Raw genomic sequence first — 16,344 nt, forward strand, 5'->3', positions numbered from 1 at the left:
CAAGCCCAAACATCAAGAATCCAGGGGCGTAGACTACACAAATTGGTTTCTTTACATATTATTCCTTTATTATCGATATAACCGATTTTAATGCTGAATCGTCCTTTCTCCCTGTTTTATTTCGTTAAATACGAATACACCTTGTCGCGATGTATTTAAAATATTTCTCGAATCGATACATTACGCTCCTTATAACAAGAAATAATAACAGAAATGGAACTGTAAAACAATAACACTGATTACTCGATGGCGAAAGGGTGTGGCAACGCCATTGAGTCGTTACACGCAGGAATAGAGCAAGTAGTGGGATAATACGTGCGATTGCGTATATTTGTGTGCGCGCACGCGTACATATATATATGTATGTAAGTGAATAAGCGAGAAAGAAAGAAAGAAAGAACGATGCCGCGTGGAAAGGAGAAAGAAACTGACTGAAGTGCAAAAGAAATAGAGAGAATAAGAAGCGAGACGACCGTAAAAAAAGAGCAACAAAAATGGAGAGAGAAAGAGAAAGAGGGAGATGGTAGAAGTGGCGGAAACTCAGAGCGGTGGAGTGCGGATGGGGACAAGGATGAACCACCTTAAAGGGGATAGCATGAATCATAAGTAATCAATATTATACCTACGACCGATATAGAAAAATTTTGGGTGATATTTAACTCCTATACCACCTAAAAAAAATTGCTATTTTAAAATCTAATTTCATTTCTGAAATGTTACTTGTGATTATAATAATTAAGTATCTTTGATTTGAAAAATATGTTCTGAAATAATATGGCCGTTTCCTTTACTGCCGTCTTCACATATATACCGAGGATATGTATGCTGTTTGTATTAAATTTAAAATATTCTTTCGTCCGTAATTTCATATTCTTATATACATATTTTTAATCAATTGCAAAATATACATATATATACATATAGTACATATGTAGTTATATTATTCCATGATTTGAATCGTTTTCTTTAAATAGAATTGGAATTCATATTTAGGGAAAATGTAAAATATTTATTATAATTCTTAAATTATGATTTATGTATATAGTAATGTCTTTAATAATAAGTTGCTTTATTTTGATGTAAAATAACAACCATGGTATAAATCGGTATGAAATAATATTAGTAATAGAAACGTAGAATGTATGACTAGAATCGTGTAAAAATAATTCATATGTTAATCCTCATTTTTATAAAGAAATGAAAAATGTGAACTATTTTGTATATTCTTTTGTATTGTAATCAACTTTCTGGTTATAATAGTAGCTATGCGCTAAATTTATGTGAAGTTTGTAAAATAAAAATAATATTAAAACAAGAAAGTATAAAATAATTTAAAAATAATTTATTAATTTTTGATAATTTTATCGTTTACATAGTTACATAGTTTTTTAATATTTTGATCATATAAGAAACTATGCTACAAATTTTCGTAATATTATCAACTAGCGATTAATAAAAATCATACCATAAACATGAGACGATTTCAGCTATTTCACTATAAGCAAAATTTTATGTCACATAATACGGACGCTACTAATACCGTTATGCAGTTTTTTCCCACATACATACTTACGTAGTTTATTGCGTTCACAAAATATTCTTAAAAATAGAGTAATATAATATACAAAAATAAAAAAATTTATGTTTTATATAATGATATCGATTTGTATATAATTGTCATGTTTGTTAACTTCTTTTTAAAACAATATATTTTTAATATTACTTTCATGAAATTTTTACTGCAAGCAATTTCAAATATTTCTGTATATTTTTATTTGATATGAAGTTATGCTTTCTCTTTTATAAAATGTTAGTCGTGTTCAATACATGTTAAATATCTTCAGTATTAGATAAAAGGAAAATTGATTCCAAACATGTATTTACTGATGCTTAATATAATTTCTTTAAGTCTTATATTAGTATTTTATTTACTTTTATTACCTATAATTTGTTGAAACTATATTTCTTGTTTAATACTTTCATTAACTTGCTTAAATAAATTATTCAATACATTTTATTTTTGCAGTAATAATATATAAGTAGGACGACATTATTGTAAAAAGGGTTAATTATATTTTGTATGTACATATATACATTTATAATTAACATTATTTAACGTTCTACAAATTTGGTATACAAATTTGGTAACTGTTTTCAAGCAGACATATTTATTTTTTCGTTAAATCGTAGCGGTTGACTTGTGTGGTATAATCCATACATCTGAGCTAATATATTAATAGCAGCTACATCTCTTGCTTCTGAAATGGTTTGTCCAAAACCTATAAATGTAATTAATTAATTATTTGTTATAAGATACTTGTGCCTTTCAAGTATTTAAAAATATTACCTGAACCTAAATATTCTTTGTTTACATAAATTCCAACATGATAGGCAGCTAAAAGTGTATTTCTTCCAGTTTGTCCAATAAGTCTTGCTTCTATAGGTGTTTTCTTCTCTGTAGAAATTACATCATTTAACATTTCGAATGGTTTAGTTGGGCACCATATTTCAGTTAGATCTTTGCTTGCTAATCCTACTATTAAAAAATCTCTGACAAAAGCACTTGTGTGATCAATATTAACGCTTTCAGCAAGTGCTCCCACAAGTGCTGTAAATGTTTGTGCCAATGTTTCTTGGGACACAGGATGTTCCTAAATAATATATAATAAAGTTATTAGTTTATAACAGAACAATGAATTACTAAAATTATTAAATTATATACAAACACTAGTTAAAATAATGTCTTTTGTTCCAATATGTAAAGCTGCTGTAGCTAATATCTCTTGAGACATAAGATAGTCATGAAGTGCCCTAAAATATAATTGAATATATCAGAAATAAATTTAGAAATTCAAATCTGCAGTTTATATAACATGAAAATTTTGTTTTTTGATTATAGCTCATACATTTTTTATAATACTTCTATGTACAACAAACACATATCATATATTTTATACATACATAATACCAATTTCAGGAAGACGTGGTAAACTTTTATTTAAATACTTTTTTATAACTGTTGAAGTTATTTCTCTCCCTTTTTTAATATATTCTTCGTTATGTTGCACATCTAGTTTAGGATCCTCTATTCCCATATTTTCCTGCTTTTTTAATTCATCAAGGATATATGATTTGTGTATAAATGCTTGATTCAGTTTCTCAATATCGAATTTTTCTGAAAGTCTTTGGTTAAATGCATATATTTCTGCATTTCTATTCCACTCAATAAAATTACTACGTTTTGGTTCAGGTTGAGGTGGTAACCTTCTTTTTCTTCGGGTTATTTCAAATTGAGTTGGAGCAACCCATCGATGAATATATCTACAAACTATATTTACAATTAAGATATTATATACTCATTTTCTCATACATTAGAATTTTTATCCATATATTTACCTCCATAATTTACATACTTTATGCTCGTAAGATTTTGGAAACATAATTGTAACCTATTCATATTTTTATTTTATAAGGAATATAATTGAGTTTTTATCAAAATATAAGTTTTCACTTTAAATAAGAATTGCTTCTATTAATACTATAAATGCAGATTAAAATATTAAAATTGTTCATTTATTTTAATATTGTTTTCAATATACTACAATTACAACCATAAAAATATAAGAATAGAATGCGTCAGTGCCTAAGAAAGAGAACGCTACATAGAGGCCATCCAACAACTCCTATTGAGGGGATATCGCCATTTTGATGTATTTTAATTCCCTTCTTAACCGTATGGTTCTAGTACTACCATGAAACTGCCTTAACACGAATGCACATTTAGTGATCTTTACGCTGCTTCACAACGGGCGAAAGAAACTGTCACTAGGCTGCCATATATCAGAATAGAAAAGAGAGGCAGGTAGAAAGAAAACAGAATCGTTTATACGATCGTGATTGTGTTTGGGAGAAAAGTGTATATGGTAAAGATGTTTCGTGTATGTATTGTGCTGGATTACAGTAGTAAATATAAATACAACAAAAAATATTCGTTATTTAAAATTTCCAAAAATGTGGATTTAAAAAAAAAATAATTGCAAGCCATTTCTGAAATAATACAATTAAGATAACTATAACCGATGCATAAAAAACATTTTAAAGACAAATATATAATAAGAAAAAATGCGATTCAAAGATACAATTATTGCAACATACTGTCTGCGAAATTAGTATTGTTTTATGTATGTTTATGTTGTTATAGTAATAAATACAAAATATTGAATGCATATATAAAAAATTTTTCATTTATTTTAAATACTAATTTTTTCATTGTTTAATTTAGTTAAATTATCTTCTACTATATTAAGGGGTAAGAAATCTTTTTTTATTAACAATCTAACTCGAAGATGCAATCTGATATTTCCATTTTTATAAAAGTAGCTTTATTTTGTTCCTTCTTGTAAACAAAATTCAGTTCTGTAATGTTTATTTTTTTACCTAATAACTTTCATTTATTCTAAGATGTTTTCAATAAATAAATTTCCAACAAAATTTGTCTCCGATGATTAAGTACCTCCTTTGGTTTCGAAATTTGAAAATAGTTATTTTACGCCAAATAACGCATTAATCGCGATCATCCTACTATGCCGTCACTGATGTGACGCATGCGCACTGAAAAAATTGTATGATAGCGCCATGCAACTTGTAAGGGAATATAACAAAATGATGACATCCCCACCATTAAAAATTGGATGAGTTGCCAGACCTATATATAAGTCCATGGTTTTTACATTGAGTCGTGTATCTATTAACTTGTTATTCTACAGTGATTTCAAGTGATACCATAATAACTATAAATTGTGTCATTAATTGAAACGCATATTTTTATAAAACTTACGCGATTAAAATTGTATTAAATTTTGATAATTATATTTAATAATAATCAATTTCACATTATAACTAAATTAATAAAATTTTTTTTTATGTGGAAAGGTCAATCAATGTATTTTTATATTAACCAGTGTGTATAACAAAATGTTGATTCTGTGTAATATAATTAAATAAATCGACAACAATTCTGCTTAAAAAATAACATTTAATTCATGAACATTATCATAACTCCGCGAAACTGATTAATATTAAATAATGTTTAAATCAAATCAGGAACCAGACATACCTGCAGCACTAGGTCTGTTATCACATTTAACAAACGATGAACTGAAGGAATTATTAAACGATGATTCAAAATTTGAAGGCATTGTAAAAGATGTAAAGCAGGTAATTAAATTGTTACTAGAGGTATTTTACGTTTCCAATTTATAATTTTTCTATCTGTGGAATTTTATGTAATTCACATCTTTTCTTTCTATCAGTTTAAGAATTTAGAAACTGAAAAAGAATTATTAATGGCAAGTAACACATCTCTGGCAGAGTTTAATTTATCAAAACAACCAGAATTACAAGAAGGTAAACAAATATTAAAGGAACTTAGTGAAAAGGGAAGTAGATTATGCATGAGCGTAAAAGAAAAATTGGATGAGATAAGTATGTATTCTTTCTTTTTCACTGTACATTTACCAGTTATGTATTCTATATAATATATAAATAATAACTAATACTTATTATATTTTTTCTAATATTTACAGAAAATAAGTCTGGGGAAATGACTGCTGATACTGCATTAGATTTATTGCAAACAGCAGCAGCAGAAATTGAAGAAGAATCAGAAGTATGATTTAATACTATTATAATTATTAATACATTGCCATTCTCATATTTCATTATGTTAATTTTTATTATATTTATATTTCTTCGTTTATCATTCTTTTCAGAAAGATTTATGTGAAACTCATTTGTTTGGCAATGTGTTAAAATTCTTGAACATAATTTGTGATTTCTACAAAGTAATATTTGTATTTTTTAATATACAGACCATAGCTGAAAAATTTTTGGCTGGAGATATGGAAGTAGATGAATTTTTAGAACAATTTTTATCACGTCGAAAATTAATGCATCTACGTAAAGTTAAAGTAGATAAATTGAGAGAGTTAATAAGAAAATCACATACTGCTGTTGGTCCTGGATATCCAATAGCTAGTAATTTTAGAAGTCTAGCTCCTGCTATTCCTTATCCAGCTGGACCTGTTTCAATGCCAATGCCAGTACCATCTGGTTTTCCATATTTTAAACCATACTAAGTTACATTTATTATAATACAGCATTGTATTCCAATCAGTTAAGTTTTTAAATATTGAATTTTCTTTAATGTATAAGAAACACGTAATTTTAATTAACAATATTTTTAAGTGATTAACGCATATGATACATCAAAATATTTGTAACATTTAATTAATAGATAATATAATTAAGATAATTTACAGCTAATGTATTAGATTTTGTAAGGTTATTGTGATATATTAAAATAGATTCGTTTTCTGAAATAAATATGTTAAAATATATAATATAAACTGTACACGTTTTGGATACGGGGCTTAATAAAATAAACATGTAAATGTTATCATGTTCCACACAGACATATTTTTCATCATAATTTTCTTCTTATATTGTGTTCTTTATATAAATGAAGACTAATTTTAAACATACAATCGTCATTTATTTCTATACTTCTGTGCAGCTTTAGAATCCTCATATTTCTTATTATTTATGTATTCATAAACTAGGATTACTAATGTTGTCAATATTATTAGAATTATTATAACAAGTAGATCTGGACTTTTGTGTGAAGTTTCCGAATCTTCCATATTTTCCTTTTGTTTTTTTTTTGCTGATAAATTCTTTTGTAATGTACAACTATAGTGTTGTTGTACCCACTCATCAAAATTAAATATATCCTTAGATTGATTTTTATATTGTTTGATGTCTTTTGGTTTAAACCTCTTATAACTTTTATTGTTCAAACTCTGCAAATTCTGATTAATTAGCTGAGTTCTATCATATTTTTTGCGTGTTTCATATTTACTAAGTACATCATATGCATTTGAAATATCATAAAACATTTTTTTTGCAGATTCACTTTTATTCTTGTCAGGATGATATTTTAATGCCAATTCATAATATGCAGACTTTATTTCATTATAAGTTGCAGTTGGTTGCAATCCCAACATCTCATAATGTGTTTTAGTCTTCGTAGCTAGATTTGCTGTTGCAGGTAGTGATAACATAAATTGTTTTATATATTTAAACAGAACTCTTTTATTTATATCTGTCAAAAAGCAATGAATAAGCATATTCTTGAACGTTTAGTCTTTATTGCTATAAGCTAATTTTCATATATCGCGAACAGTAAAGATTATTTTATAAATTTATGTACACTTCGTCATATTTTATGGCAAAATATTTCATGTTTTGTTAAAAGATTGATATAATCCATAACCTACAAAGAAAAAAAGAGTAGTTAACTAAATGTTAAGGTATATTAGAAATTATAAGTAAAACATTATTATGTATTAATATGAAATTATCATATTATCCAACATAACCATTGTCTAAATATATAAATATATCTATATTCAATAGTATTTGCTACATACAAGAGTATATTATTATCATACATTACAGTAATCAATATTAATTTGATTGGATCTCTTTAAATTTATGGCATATTATGTATAATTTATTTGTAATGTTTTATTTTTAGGCAATTTTTATGAAATATAATTTCTAACAAATTGATATTGAAAGACCTTCATGCATGGACTTACAAAGCTAGACGGAGTATAGGTAGTTATCAGAAATGTTATAATCTAGATAAATTGTCAGATACAAATTGTTACATGGGATTGGGATAAAAAGATAAATTGTTGTTATCGGTAAATTATGATATATGTCTTCAGTATTAAATAAATAATCTCTTTGTTTTGTCACACGCATTTATTTAAATAACATTAATTAACTAATTTAATGGAATTTTATGATGAATGAAATAATTTCCAAATTTACAATTAATTTTAAAATACATACATTTTAATCTTACCACTTTAAAGACTCAATAATAAACGAATAAAAGATTATTTGAATATTGTTTAGTAATTAAAGTAAACAACACTTTTTTGTTAGAACTGAGCAGATTACAAGTAAATGTATATGTATATAATATATAATCTGTGTTATTAAATATAGATTATTGTGACGTAAAATATATCTAAATATAAAATAGAATATCAGAATTTTATAACATTTAAATGTTGCATCAAAAATAATAGAACAGATTCGCGATCATCTTCATGGTATCAAGGCAGATACACAATAGTTTTATCATTGAGATGTTAGCATAATGAATGTTTATTTATTCCATAATATCAAATATTTTTTATGACATAAAAAATGTAAATAATATATTATTCTCTTTTATATAAAAAGAGACCATTGCATTCTATTTAGCTGTCACATACATGAACACTTCGTAAAAATAATTGATGGCAGATCTACGTGTAAATCTACATGTAAACTTTCCAAAAGAACTATTAAATTTATTTCGATTATCATACGATTGTATGGATCAGGTTAACTGGTGATGATAAGTGTATTAAAAATTTAATCTATGCAAAATGTTTTGTATATGGCTAAATGTCAACGTAATTATGTGTGTGTATTGTGCTGCAATGGAACATAATATGATTTTTTATTGAGTTAAGAAAATATACATATTATTAAAAAACATTAATAATGCCAAATCGAACTGAAATTGGTAAATAAATTAATTTATATATATAAAAGGAAAAATATAAAAAAATAAACATATTTTATATAAATTTTATATTTAGGTGTTATTCCTGATAATTTAAGGCATGAGGAAACCATAGTTCAAATAGCAGAAGCTCTCGACAATCTAAATTCTGCTGTTAATTATATATTTGAATCTATTGATAAAAGGCTTCTTGAAAATGGTCAAAGGTACTTTTCTTCCATATTACTAAATATTTTAGGAATTAAAATTTTTTTAATTTATACAAAAATGTTAATACATTTTTTTGTAGATTATCAAATGTTAAAGACAGGGCTACAAAACTTCAAGATCGATTAAAATATTTACAAACTAACTTAAATTTAAAAGCTGTAAAGATGTTTTCTGCTGCAAGGTATCCTGCTAGTCATACATACAAAGAATATGAATTGGCTATACCGCCTCAATGTGATGATATCAATAAGATACCAAAAGTTTACAAGTGTTCTGTACCTATAAGAGATATTCCTGAAACATATCTATCTTCTAATTGTAAAACAGAAGATGGCCAATATGTATCAAATAATAATTTGCAAGAAAAGCTACAATTTTATCATGTTCGATCTAAATCTAATAAAGAACTTTATATAGATAACAACGAAGTGACATTTCCTTTTGAATTATCTTCGATCAATTCTCTATTGTTCAGTAGTATGGACAATCCATATAAGATATCTACTAAACAGACTTCTCACAAATTAAATGACAAGCAGCAAATAGAAGATGCACCAGATTCAATTATACAACCATGGTTATCATCAGAAATGGATTTATCTAGTAGTTATCTATATACACCAACCTTAGGAGAGGTAAGATCTTTTATTAAAATTTAATCTTAATATTGTTTAATTACAATATATTACTTATAAAATGTAAAGAAGGATACAGAACATATCGTCACATGAAATATTCTATCATGCAGGTGCCACAGATAAATGTACCACTAATACTTCCGGATCTACCTGGAATTGTAGACGATGAAAAATTCGTTTTAGACTTTAATTCTCAAAGTCCTATTGCACCTTCCTCAGCAGTAACCACTCCTACCGTTCGGCTTGATCTACCAACTCCAACATCAACAATAGACGAGAAGGATTCGAGTACAAAACATGACCGTGCTATCCCAAACTTACCTGGCTTTGCCGATACCGATTTCTCAAAAGATTCTACTGAGCCTGCTCCACCACCTCCTCCTCCGCCCTTGATAGCGTCAGACACGTCGACTTCTGCTTCTTCGAACTCTAAGACCGATAGCCGTTCCTCATTAGTCTCATCGTTGTTAGATCCATCGATACCACCGCCACCGCCACCGCCACTACCACCACCACCTCCTTCTCCTCCACCGCCTCCACCGCCACTGCCTCCAGCTGAATCCAAAACAACCATTCCTGAATCTCAAATTAAAGATCCGGACAAAAAGAAAATTGTCAAGGATCTGAATAAGGCAATCAAACCGGACGTCAGATCTAATTTAATGGAAGCTATTCGCAACGCTGGTGGTATAGGAAGAGCGAAACTGAGACATACTGTACCACCAGAGGAGAAAGAAGGAAATCGTTGGTCCTCTGCATCCGTTGGAGGAGATTTAATGGCTGATTTGCACGCAAAATTAGCACTCAGAAGAAAGGGAATCGCTGGGTCCGGAGGTAGTGCTCTCGAAAGAATGTCCAGCTTGATTCCTCCTCCTCCTAAACCAAGCGATGCAGTTGCGTCGGATAGAAATTCGGCCACCAGCGAGTACGACTCTCAACCAGATACCGATGATTGGGACGAGTAACGCTACTCGATATTGTTAATTATGTACAGTTTATAATTCAAATTTCATTCACTTATCATATTTAATATTTCATGTATAGTTCCATTCATAAATTATTGGAAACTTACTTGGGAAATTTATAACAAAATAGAATTTATGTTATAAAATAATCTAATTTTGTAAAATATGTTAGTAATATTTGTTAATTGTGTATATATTATACATATATTATGAAGAAAAGATCTAAAATTATACATAAAACCTTGATTCATTATTTTTTCCTTATTTAAAATATTTTTTCAACCTAAAATTCATTATTTTTAATAATTATATTTCAAATTAATTTTTTGTCACTTTTATTAACGATTTCATTAAATAATTTCAATTTTAAAAACTTGTACATTTATGTACATTAAAGCTTTTTGACAATTTTTCCCTCCATTGAACTTTGCTCTTGTTTTATCTTTTAATCCTCTTCACATAATCCTAAAAAAGAATACTTAATTACATGTAGTGAAAATAATGCCCAAAGTTGGAATTAAAAGGGTTCCTGAGTGTCTTTAGTAATAGCAAAGACAATTAATTGTATTAAAAATAAATTCTAATTGAATTTTACCATTTTTCTAAAATAGAATTTTCGTTATTGTCATCAACATTCAACAGTAACATAAAGCAGCGTATTCTTATCGGTTTTGATTTAACATTTGACCTTAGATTACCGGACCAATCGTCTGTCGGTTTATAAATGTTAGTTGTACCATGGAATTTGCAGTTTTTGCTTGGATGTTCCTGTCTTTGATATTTGAGTTATCATCTCTTTATTAAATTCATTTAAGCTTTAAATTCTTAGTTAAATTGTGATTTAACTTTACAAGTTAATTTTTGTCTTATTTTTGCTATTCTTTACAAATAGATGACTTTTATCTCATAAACATTGTTATGAACTATATAATATGAACTACGTACCAGTTTTCGAAGAAGTGTTACATTCTGTTTAAATTTTCTTATTCATGCGTTTGTTTAAGCATGTATTACTTTGATCCACGTGTGTTGAAAATTTAAGATAGTGAAACGGTTTAACCGAGAAAATGAGAATTGTTTATAAAAGAAGATATAGAAAAAATTGTTCGAACAATGGATAAATTTTGAATGGTGTTTTATCAATAAAATCTTTCTAATTAACTAAAAACTAAATTTTATATTCAAGCGAATAATTAATTTAAAAATCCACAATTAAAAAGATTTAAAAAATTCGAAATTTTGGTAGAAAATGTTGGGACATTAAAACATACTTTATGGCATTATGTGCTTAAGAAGAAGAAGACAATCATTTCTACGTTCACTAAGATATCAGAGACGAATTAATTTGGAAGAATCTGAAAAAATTAATCAAATTAATTGCAATTGAATTTGAACGAAAAATGGGGAGTGATTTTTGCTATAGTCGCAGTCCAAAGTGTTGTACAAATGAATAATGAATTTATCGATATCGATATCAAACGCTGTTGATATTTGAACAACAGAAAGGATTAAAGTGTCAAATGTATGGTGTTATGATAGAAGAGAACGAATGACATAATATGTATTTGTAATTCGTATTAATTACTGCAAAAATTAAGGGTGTACACATTTTACAAATGACGAACGAAATGTATGATGAAGATTAATCTTCATAATTTTTGATATTACAACGTATCTCTCGTTATTTGACTATTTCTTTTTTTTTTTTTTTTTTTTTTTTTATTATTATTAGTTTTACACACTTCTACATCCGTATAATGATGATATAATTGTATGAGTTACAAAATCATTAATTTGAGAAGGCTTTGGGTAAAACGATAACGCTAAAACTCTGGATGTTCAATGGTCATTCTTTATCTGTGCTTGCATTTTTCTTCTTCGTCATCTTGGTACCATCTCAGTTTTAAATATTTGACTTGTTATATTTTTGTAGAAATTAGTTATGATAAAACCTTGTTTTAAGAGGTTCCGATCGTACGTGAATTTTGATTTCAGGGAAATGTAGAAAATAATACAAGGCATTTCATTTACTAAGATAATTTTTATTTTATGGTTTATTATCAAGGTAAAGCTATATTCTATTAAGATAAATTCTTTTTTTAATCATTTATAAGGTCATCATTTCTTTTTAATTTGGTATTAATTCGTTTTGTTTTTATAATAATTTTTAAATTAATCCAAATTTAATTATTAATTATTTATCAATTCACTTGATACCAGAATTTCTAAAAGTATTGAGATACATTATGGAAAATGAAATAAAAATGATTATTTCTACGGAACTGCCCAATTCGCGGGCAAATATTTCGAATGAAGTGGAATTACCGATTGATATGCGTTTCAACGAAGGCCACATTGTTAGTATTGTCTTTTACAGCGTGTTAATGATAATATCTGCAATCGGAAACACGACGGTGTTAGTATTAATTATGTGTCGCAAACGTGTATCCAAATCGAGGATACACACGATGTTAATGCATCTTGCGATCGCTGATCTACTTGTAAGTATAATTTAGTATATTCTTCTCTCTTTATCAATATAGGAATATTATAATAAAATTTAATGCATTATAATTGCTATAGCTTTGATTTGTAATTTATAACTAAATTTTTTGAAGATCGATAACTTTTTGGACGAAAATCTAGTGATCACCTAATTTTTCGTAATGTAGTAGTAGATTAATTATGGTAATTTTCCTTAAACAAATTAATTAACGCGTTCGTAATTACAAGCTAATATCGTAACAATTGTATCGTTAAATAGTTCACTACCGATACATAGACTATAAAATAAAAGTAAGGTAAGATAGTACGTACAATTTGCCTCTATGTATTAACAAACATTAATACCATGCAACAATTCCATTCAAAATAATCCAACTAGTTTAATATGTTTTATAAATAAATAGAAGGAAAATACATACTACATAGAAATGAGTTTTATTAAATAAAATTATATTAACCTGAAACAATTTTCAGGTAACTTTTTTAATGATGCCACTCGAAATCAGTTGGGCGATCACAGTCTCCTGGAAAGCAGGAGACGCGATGTGCCGAATAATGGCTTTTTTTAGGATGTTCGGTCTGTACTTATCATCTTTCATTCTGGTATGCATAAGTATGGACAGGTCAGTTTAATTTTTTAAAGCAATCTTATTTTTTCTATTTTTTCTTTCTTTTCTCACTCAATATAGTAAAAAAATTGTACTGACCATTTTAGCAAGCTTACGTCATATTTCTTTTTTGTAGCTCTCAATTGTTGAATCAACTAATTTTTTAATTTTTCTATACAAAAGTTGCAAATGTAAAACTTACATTGTATTTAAAAAAAATTTCCGAATTTGTTATAAATATAAACAATAGAGTTATAAAAAAGAAATTCTCATATACTATTGATCTGCTTTTACATTTCATAAATTCATGGATAAGGCAATGAAATAAAAAATAAAGTAATAATGAATTCTATTTTTAGTGGCATCATAGTTAAATTTTTAATAATTTTTTACAAAGTTGAAATAAAATATTACTGAAAAATATTAAATTTTCTAATTTCAGATATTACGCAATAATAAAACCATTGCAATTTTGGGATGTTAATAGAAGAGGAAAAATTATGTTATGCATGGCTTGGGCGGGATCTATCGCGTGTTCAATGCCTCAGGTATGGCAATTATAAATAACTGATAAAAGTGGAGAATCTCAACTTTTCTAATTTAATTCAAAATACACATAGTATATCTACTGTAATTTTTTTCTTTCTTAGATGCTAGTATTTCACCTGGAAACTCATCCAAATATCACATGGTATTCACAGTGTGTCACGTTTAATGCATTTCCAACATATACTCACGAAATAACATATTCTCTCTTTGGAATGATCATGATGTATTGGTTTCCCCTTGTCGTAATAATATACACCTACGCGAACATTTTACTGAAAATATGCAGAAAATCGAAAAAGAGCGAAGGTAATATATATAAATTTTAGTAAATTCTTATAAAATCAGAAAACAATTTACTTATTTTTCATGAAATAGTAAATGGTTAACGAATTTCAGATAAAATTCGTCGCTCTTCTATGGCTTTTCTTACACGAGCGAAAATACGAACTTTAAAGATGACGGTGATCATTGTTGCTGTATTCTTTATTTGCTGGACACCATATTACGTAATGAGTCTTTGGTAAGTGCTATTGTTCGTTAATAGGAAAACATATGTATTAGGACATTGAATCCTAAAGTATCCTATATTATATACATAAGTATATCTGACATTGAAAAAAAAATATACCCGAATGTATAGGTATTGGATTGATCGAAATTCAGCATATAAAGTCGATCAACGAATTCAGAAAGGTCTCTTTCTATTCGCATGCACAAATTCCTGTATGAATCCTATTGTTTATGGTGCATTTAATATTAGAGATCGTAATAAGGTAAATATTTCTTCTTCTTCTACTCGATAACTATATAAATAGATATCTATATAATTTAATGTTATTTCAGACATCTGTAAGACCAATTACTATAGAAACTCGAGTCACTCCATTGTCACTGTCACTTAAGCTTCTTGATTAACGTTTACTTTTCTGTAAGAGATGTTAATTAGAATTGTAAGTTAAGTCTAGTCCGCAATATCAAATTTGACTGTGATTGACCATATACTTCAAAAAATGATATTTGCTATAATTAAGTACTAAATATTAATAGCTTTTTTGGATGAAGACCAAATATGTTGTAAATTATTCTTACAATAGGGTTGGATTCGAGTATCCGAGAGTACAGGTTCGGGATGAATCGGAAGAATTCGGGTGAGATCCTGCCTGAATCTTTCCAACTCAACCCGAAGCTTGGATTTCCAAGGCCCTTACAACTTAAGCACCTATATATATTCAAAATAAGAATTAAATTATTAAACTTCTCTAAAATAACAATACTATTTATTTACTCATTTGTATGAAATTTAAATAAAGTTATTTTCTTACAATAAAAAATATTAATAAAATAGACAGTTCTTCGTATAATTGACACAGAGATTTAACAGTCACAGAAAAAACAGAGAATTATTACAAATTATATATTTACTTTATTTTATTAGTACATAACCTGTGATAAAACATTCCTTTTATTTCTTTACATTATGCTAAGTAACTTCTTGCCTGAAATTGTGTTTTAAAAAATTAAAAACCATTACAAAACTACGTCAGTAACATGCTCTCTTAAGAAGAATCAGTCGAAAACGGAAGAACACATTCTCATATTATATCGATAATTTAAGCGAAATGCACTCTAAAATGATTGAAACATATACATTCCTTGCAACTGTTTAAGACGCGTGTCCACCAATCACACTAATAGTTCATAAACGTTTGCAAGCCTATTAACCAGTCAATGCACAGATGGAACACGCGTGCACACAAATATTTACTAATATTTGTAAATTCTTTCCAATAATTTCGACAGAAGAAATATAATAAGATGCTAAACCAGTATTGTCCACACGAATAGCACCTTATGTGGTTGTGGATTTCTTACAAATTACAAGTATCAAACAAACGAAGGCACGATGAAGAGACAAGACTACTATCGTCTTCAAAAACTAGCTTTATCTATCCTTATTTATTAGTATTTGAGCGATATTTAATAAATATTTGCCACCAATATTTGCTAACATCTCTAAATGCTCACAAACATTTACAAGCATTATGCACGATCGGTGGATACGCGAATGTGTGCAGCAATCTCTTTTTTATTTCGAGCAGATATAGGAAATCTTTGTTTAAAGAAAATGATTCTACTAATCTTATTCTACTTACTCATACAATAGATAAACTAGGAGCGAACTTAAACTTATCGAAGATAAGATAAGACAAACCATGACGTGT

General features: G+C 27.7%; 5 protein-coding genes across 11 annotated transcripts; 3 read left to right on the forward strand and 2 right to left on the reverse strand.

Moving 5' to 3' along the window:
- Positions 1-2,050: 2,050 nt before the first annotated feature.
- On the reverse strand, positions 2,051-3,746 carry LOC126920169 (39S ribosomal protein L44, mitochondrial). The gene is made up of 5 exons (XM_050730173.1): positions 3,397-3,746; positions 2,962-3,328; positions 2,727-2,811; positions 2,348-2,651; positions 2,051-2,279 (listed from the first exon to the last, which is right to left on the reverse strand). The coding sequence occupies exons 1-5, from the start codon at positions 3,455-3,457 to the stop codon at positions 2,155-2,157; spliced, it is 942 nt and encodes a 313-aa protein (XP_050586130.1). The 5' UTR covers positions 3,458-3,746; the 3' UTR covers positions 2,051-2,154.
- Positions 3,747-4,748: 1,002 nt separating this feature from the next.
- On the forward strand, positions 4,749-6,471 carry LOC126920178 (vacuolar protein sorting-associated protein 37B). Its single transcript, XM_050730186.1, has 4 exons — positions 4,749-5,217; positions 5,313-5,484; positions 5,586-5,668; positions 5,871-6,471. Exons 1-4 carry the CDS (start codon positions 5,086-5,088, stop codon positions 6,135-6,137), a joined length of 654 nt encoding a protein of 217 aa, XP_050586143.1. The 5' UTR covers positions 4,749-5,085; the 3' UTR covers positions 6,138-6,471.
- LOC126920179 (dnaJ homolog subfamily B member 9-like) lies at positions 6,455-8,030 on the reverse strand. Of its 5 annotated transcripts, none has more exons than XM_050730191.1 (2): positions 7,921-8,030; positions 6,455-7,333 (listed from the first exon to the last, which is right to left on the reverse strand). In XM_050730191.1, the coding sequence occupies exon 2, from the start codon at positions 7,185-7,187 to the stop codon at positions 6,549-6,551; it is 639 nt and encodes a 212-aa protein (XP_050586148.1). In that variant the 5' UTR covers positions 7,188-7,333; positions 7,921-8,030; the 3' UTR covers positions 6,455-6,548. The 5 variants fall into 5 exon arrangements, with proteins under 5 accessions (XP_050586148.1, XP_050586145.1, XP_050586149.1 ...); XM_050730188.1 differs by lacking the exon at positions 7,921-8,030 and adding an exon at positions 7,662-7,738; XM_050730192.1 differs by lacking the exon at positions 7,921-8,030 and adding an exon at positions 7,644-7,660.
- A 141-nt stretch (positions 8,031-8,171) lies between these two features.
- LOC126920158 (WASH complex subunit 1-like) lies at positions 8,172-10,700 on the forward strand. The gene is made up of 4 exons (XM_050730146.1): positions 8,172-8,647; positions 8,724-8,853; positions 8,937-9,492; positions 9,606-10,700. Exons 1-4 carry the CDS (start codon positions 8,626-8,628, stop codon positions 10,458-10,460), a joined length of 1,563 nt encoding a protein of 520 aa, XP_050586103.1. The 5' UTR covers positions 8,172-8,625; the 3' UTR covers positions 10,461-10,700.
- Positions 10,701-11,226: 526 nt separating this feature from the next.
- LOC126920166 (adipokinetic hormone/corazonin-related peptide receptor variant I) lies at positions 11,227-16,045 on the forward strand. 3 transcript variants are annotated; one of them, XM_050730169.1, is made up of 9 exons: positions 11,227-12,525; positions 12,681-12,961; positions 13,440-13,588; positions 14,016-14,121; positions 14,224-14,428; positions 14,519-14,642; positions 14,763-14,895; positions 14,966-15,072; positions 15,217-16,045. In XM_050730169.1, exons 1-8 carry the CDS (start codon positions 12,510-12,512, stop codon positions 15,035-15,037), a joined length of 1,086 nt encoding a protein of 361 aa, XP_050586126.1. In that variant the 5' UTR covers positions 11,227-12,509; the 3' UTR covers positions 15,038-15,072; positions 15,217-16,045. The 3 variants fall into 3 exon arrangements, with proteins under 3 accessions (XP_050586126.1, XP_050586123.1, XP_050586124.1); XM_050730166.1 differs by having other exon boundaries at positions 11,227-12,349; positions 12,456-12,525; positions 14,966-16,045; XM_050730167.1 differs by having other exon boundaries at positions 11,227-12,090; positions 12,456-12,525; positions 14,966-16,045.
- Positions 16,046-16,344: the final 299 nt, after the last annotated feature.

Source organism: Bombus affinis, chromosome 9 (genome assembly GCF_024516045.1).
Source record: "Bombus affinis isolate iyBomAffi1 chromosome 9, iyBomAffi1.2, whole genome shotgun sequence".
Lineage (NCBI taxonomy): Eukaryota > Metazoa > Arthropoda > Insecta > Hymenoptera > Apidae > Bombus > Bombus affinis.

Bases quoted from the DNA above. Each gene is read 5' to 3' on its own strand.
- LOC126920169 (XM_050730173.1), bottom strand. From the start codon at position 3,457: ATGAATAGGTTACAATTATGTTTCCAAAATCTTACGAGCATAAAGTAT. The intron at 2,812-2,961 runs GTATGTATAAAA...ATTATATTTTAG, and splicing joins CTTCCTGAAATTGGTATTAT to GGCACTTCATGACTATCTTA. The intron at 2,280-2,347 runs GTAATATTTTTA...TTACATTTATAG, and splicing joins CAAAGAATATTTAGGTTCAG to GTTTTGGACAAACCATTTCA.
- LOC126920178 (XM_050730186.1), top strand. From the start codon at position 5,086: ATGTTTAAATCAAATCAGGAACCAGACATACCTGCAGCACTAGGTCTG. The intron at 5,485-5,585 runs GTATGTATTCTT...TAATATTTACAG, and splicing joins AGAAAAATTGGATGAGATAA to AAAATAAGTCTGGGGAAATG. The intron at 5,669-5,870 runs GTATGATTTAAT...TTTAATATACAG, and splicing joins AAATTGAAGAAGAATCAGAA to ACCATAGCTGAAAAATTTTT.
- LOC126920179 (XM_050730191.1), bottom strand. From the start codon at position 7,187: ATGCTTATTCATTGCTTTTTGACAGATATAAATAAAAGAGTTCTGTTT.
- LOC126920158 (XM_050730146.1), top strand. From the start codon at position 8,626: ATGCCAAATCGAACTGAAATTG. The intron at 8,854-8,936 runs GTACTTTTCTTC...ATTTTTTTGTAG, and splicing joins CTTCTTGAAAATGGTCAAAG to ATTATCAAATGTTAAAGACA. The intron at 9,493-9,605 runs GTAAGATCTTTT...TCTATCATGCAG, and splicing joins ATACACCAACCTTAGGAGAG to GTGCCACAGATAAATGTACC.
- LOC126920166 (XM_050730169.1), top strand. The intron at 12,962-13,439 runs GTAAGTATAATT...AACAATTTTCAG, and splicing joins TTGCGATCGCTGATCTACTT to GTAACTTTTTTAATGATGCC. The intron at 13,589-14,015 runs GTCAGTTTAATT...TTCTAATTTCAG, and splicing joins GTATGCATAAGTATGGACAG to ATATTACGCAATAATAAAAC.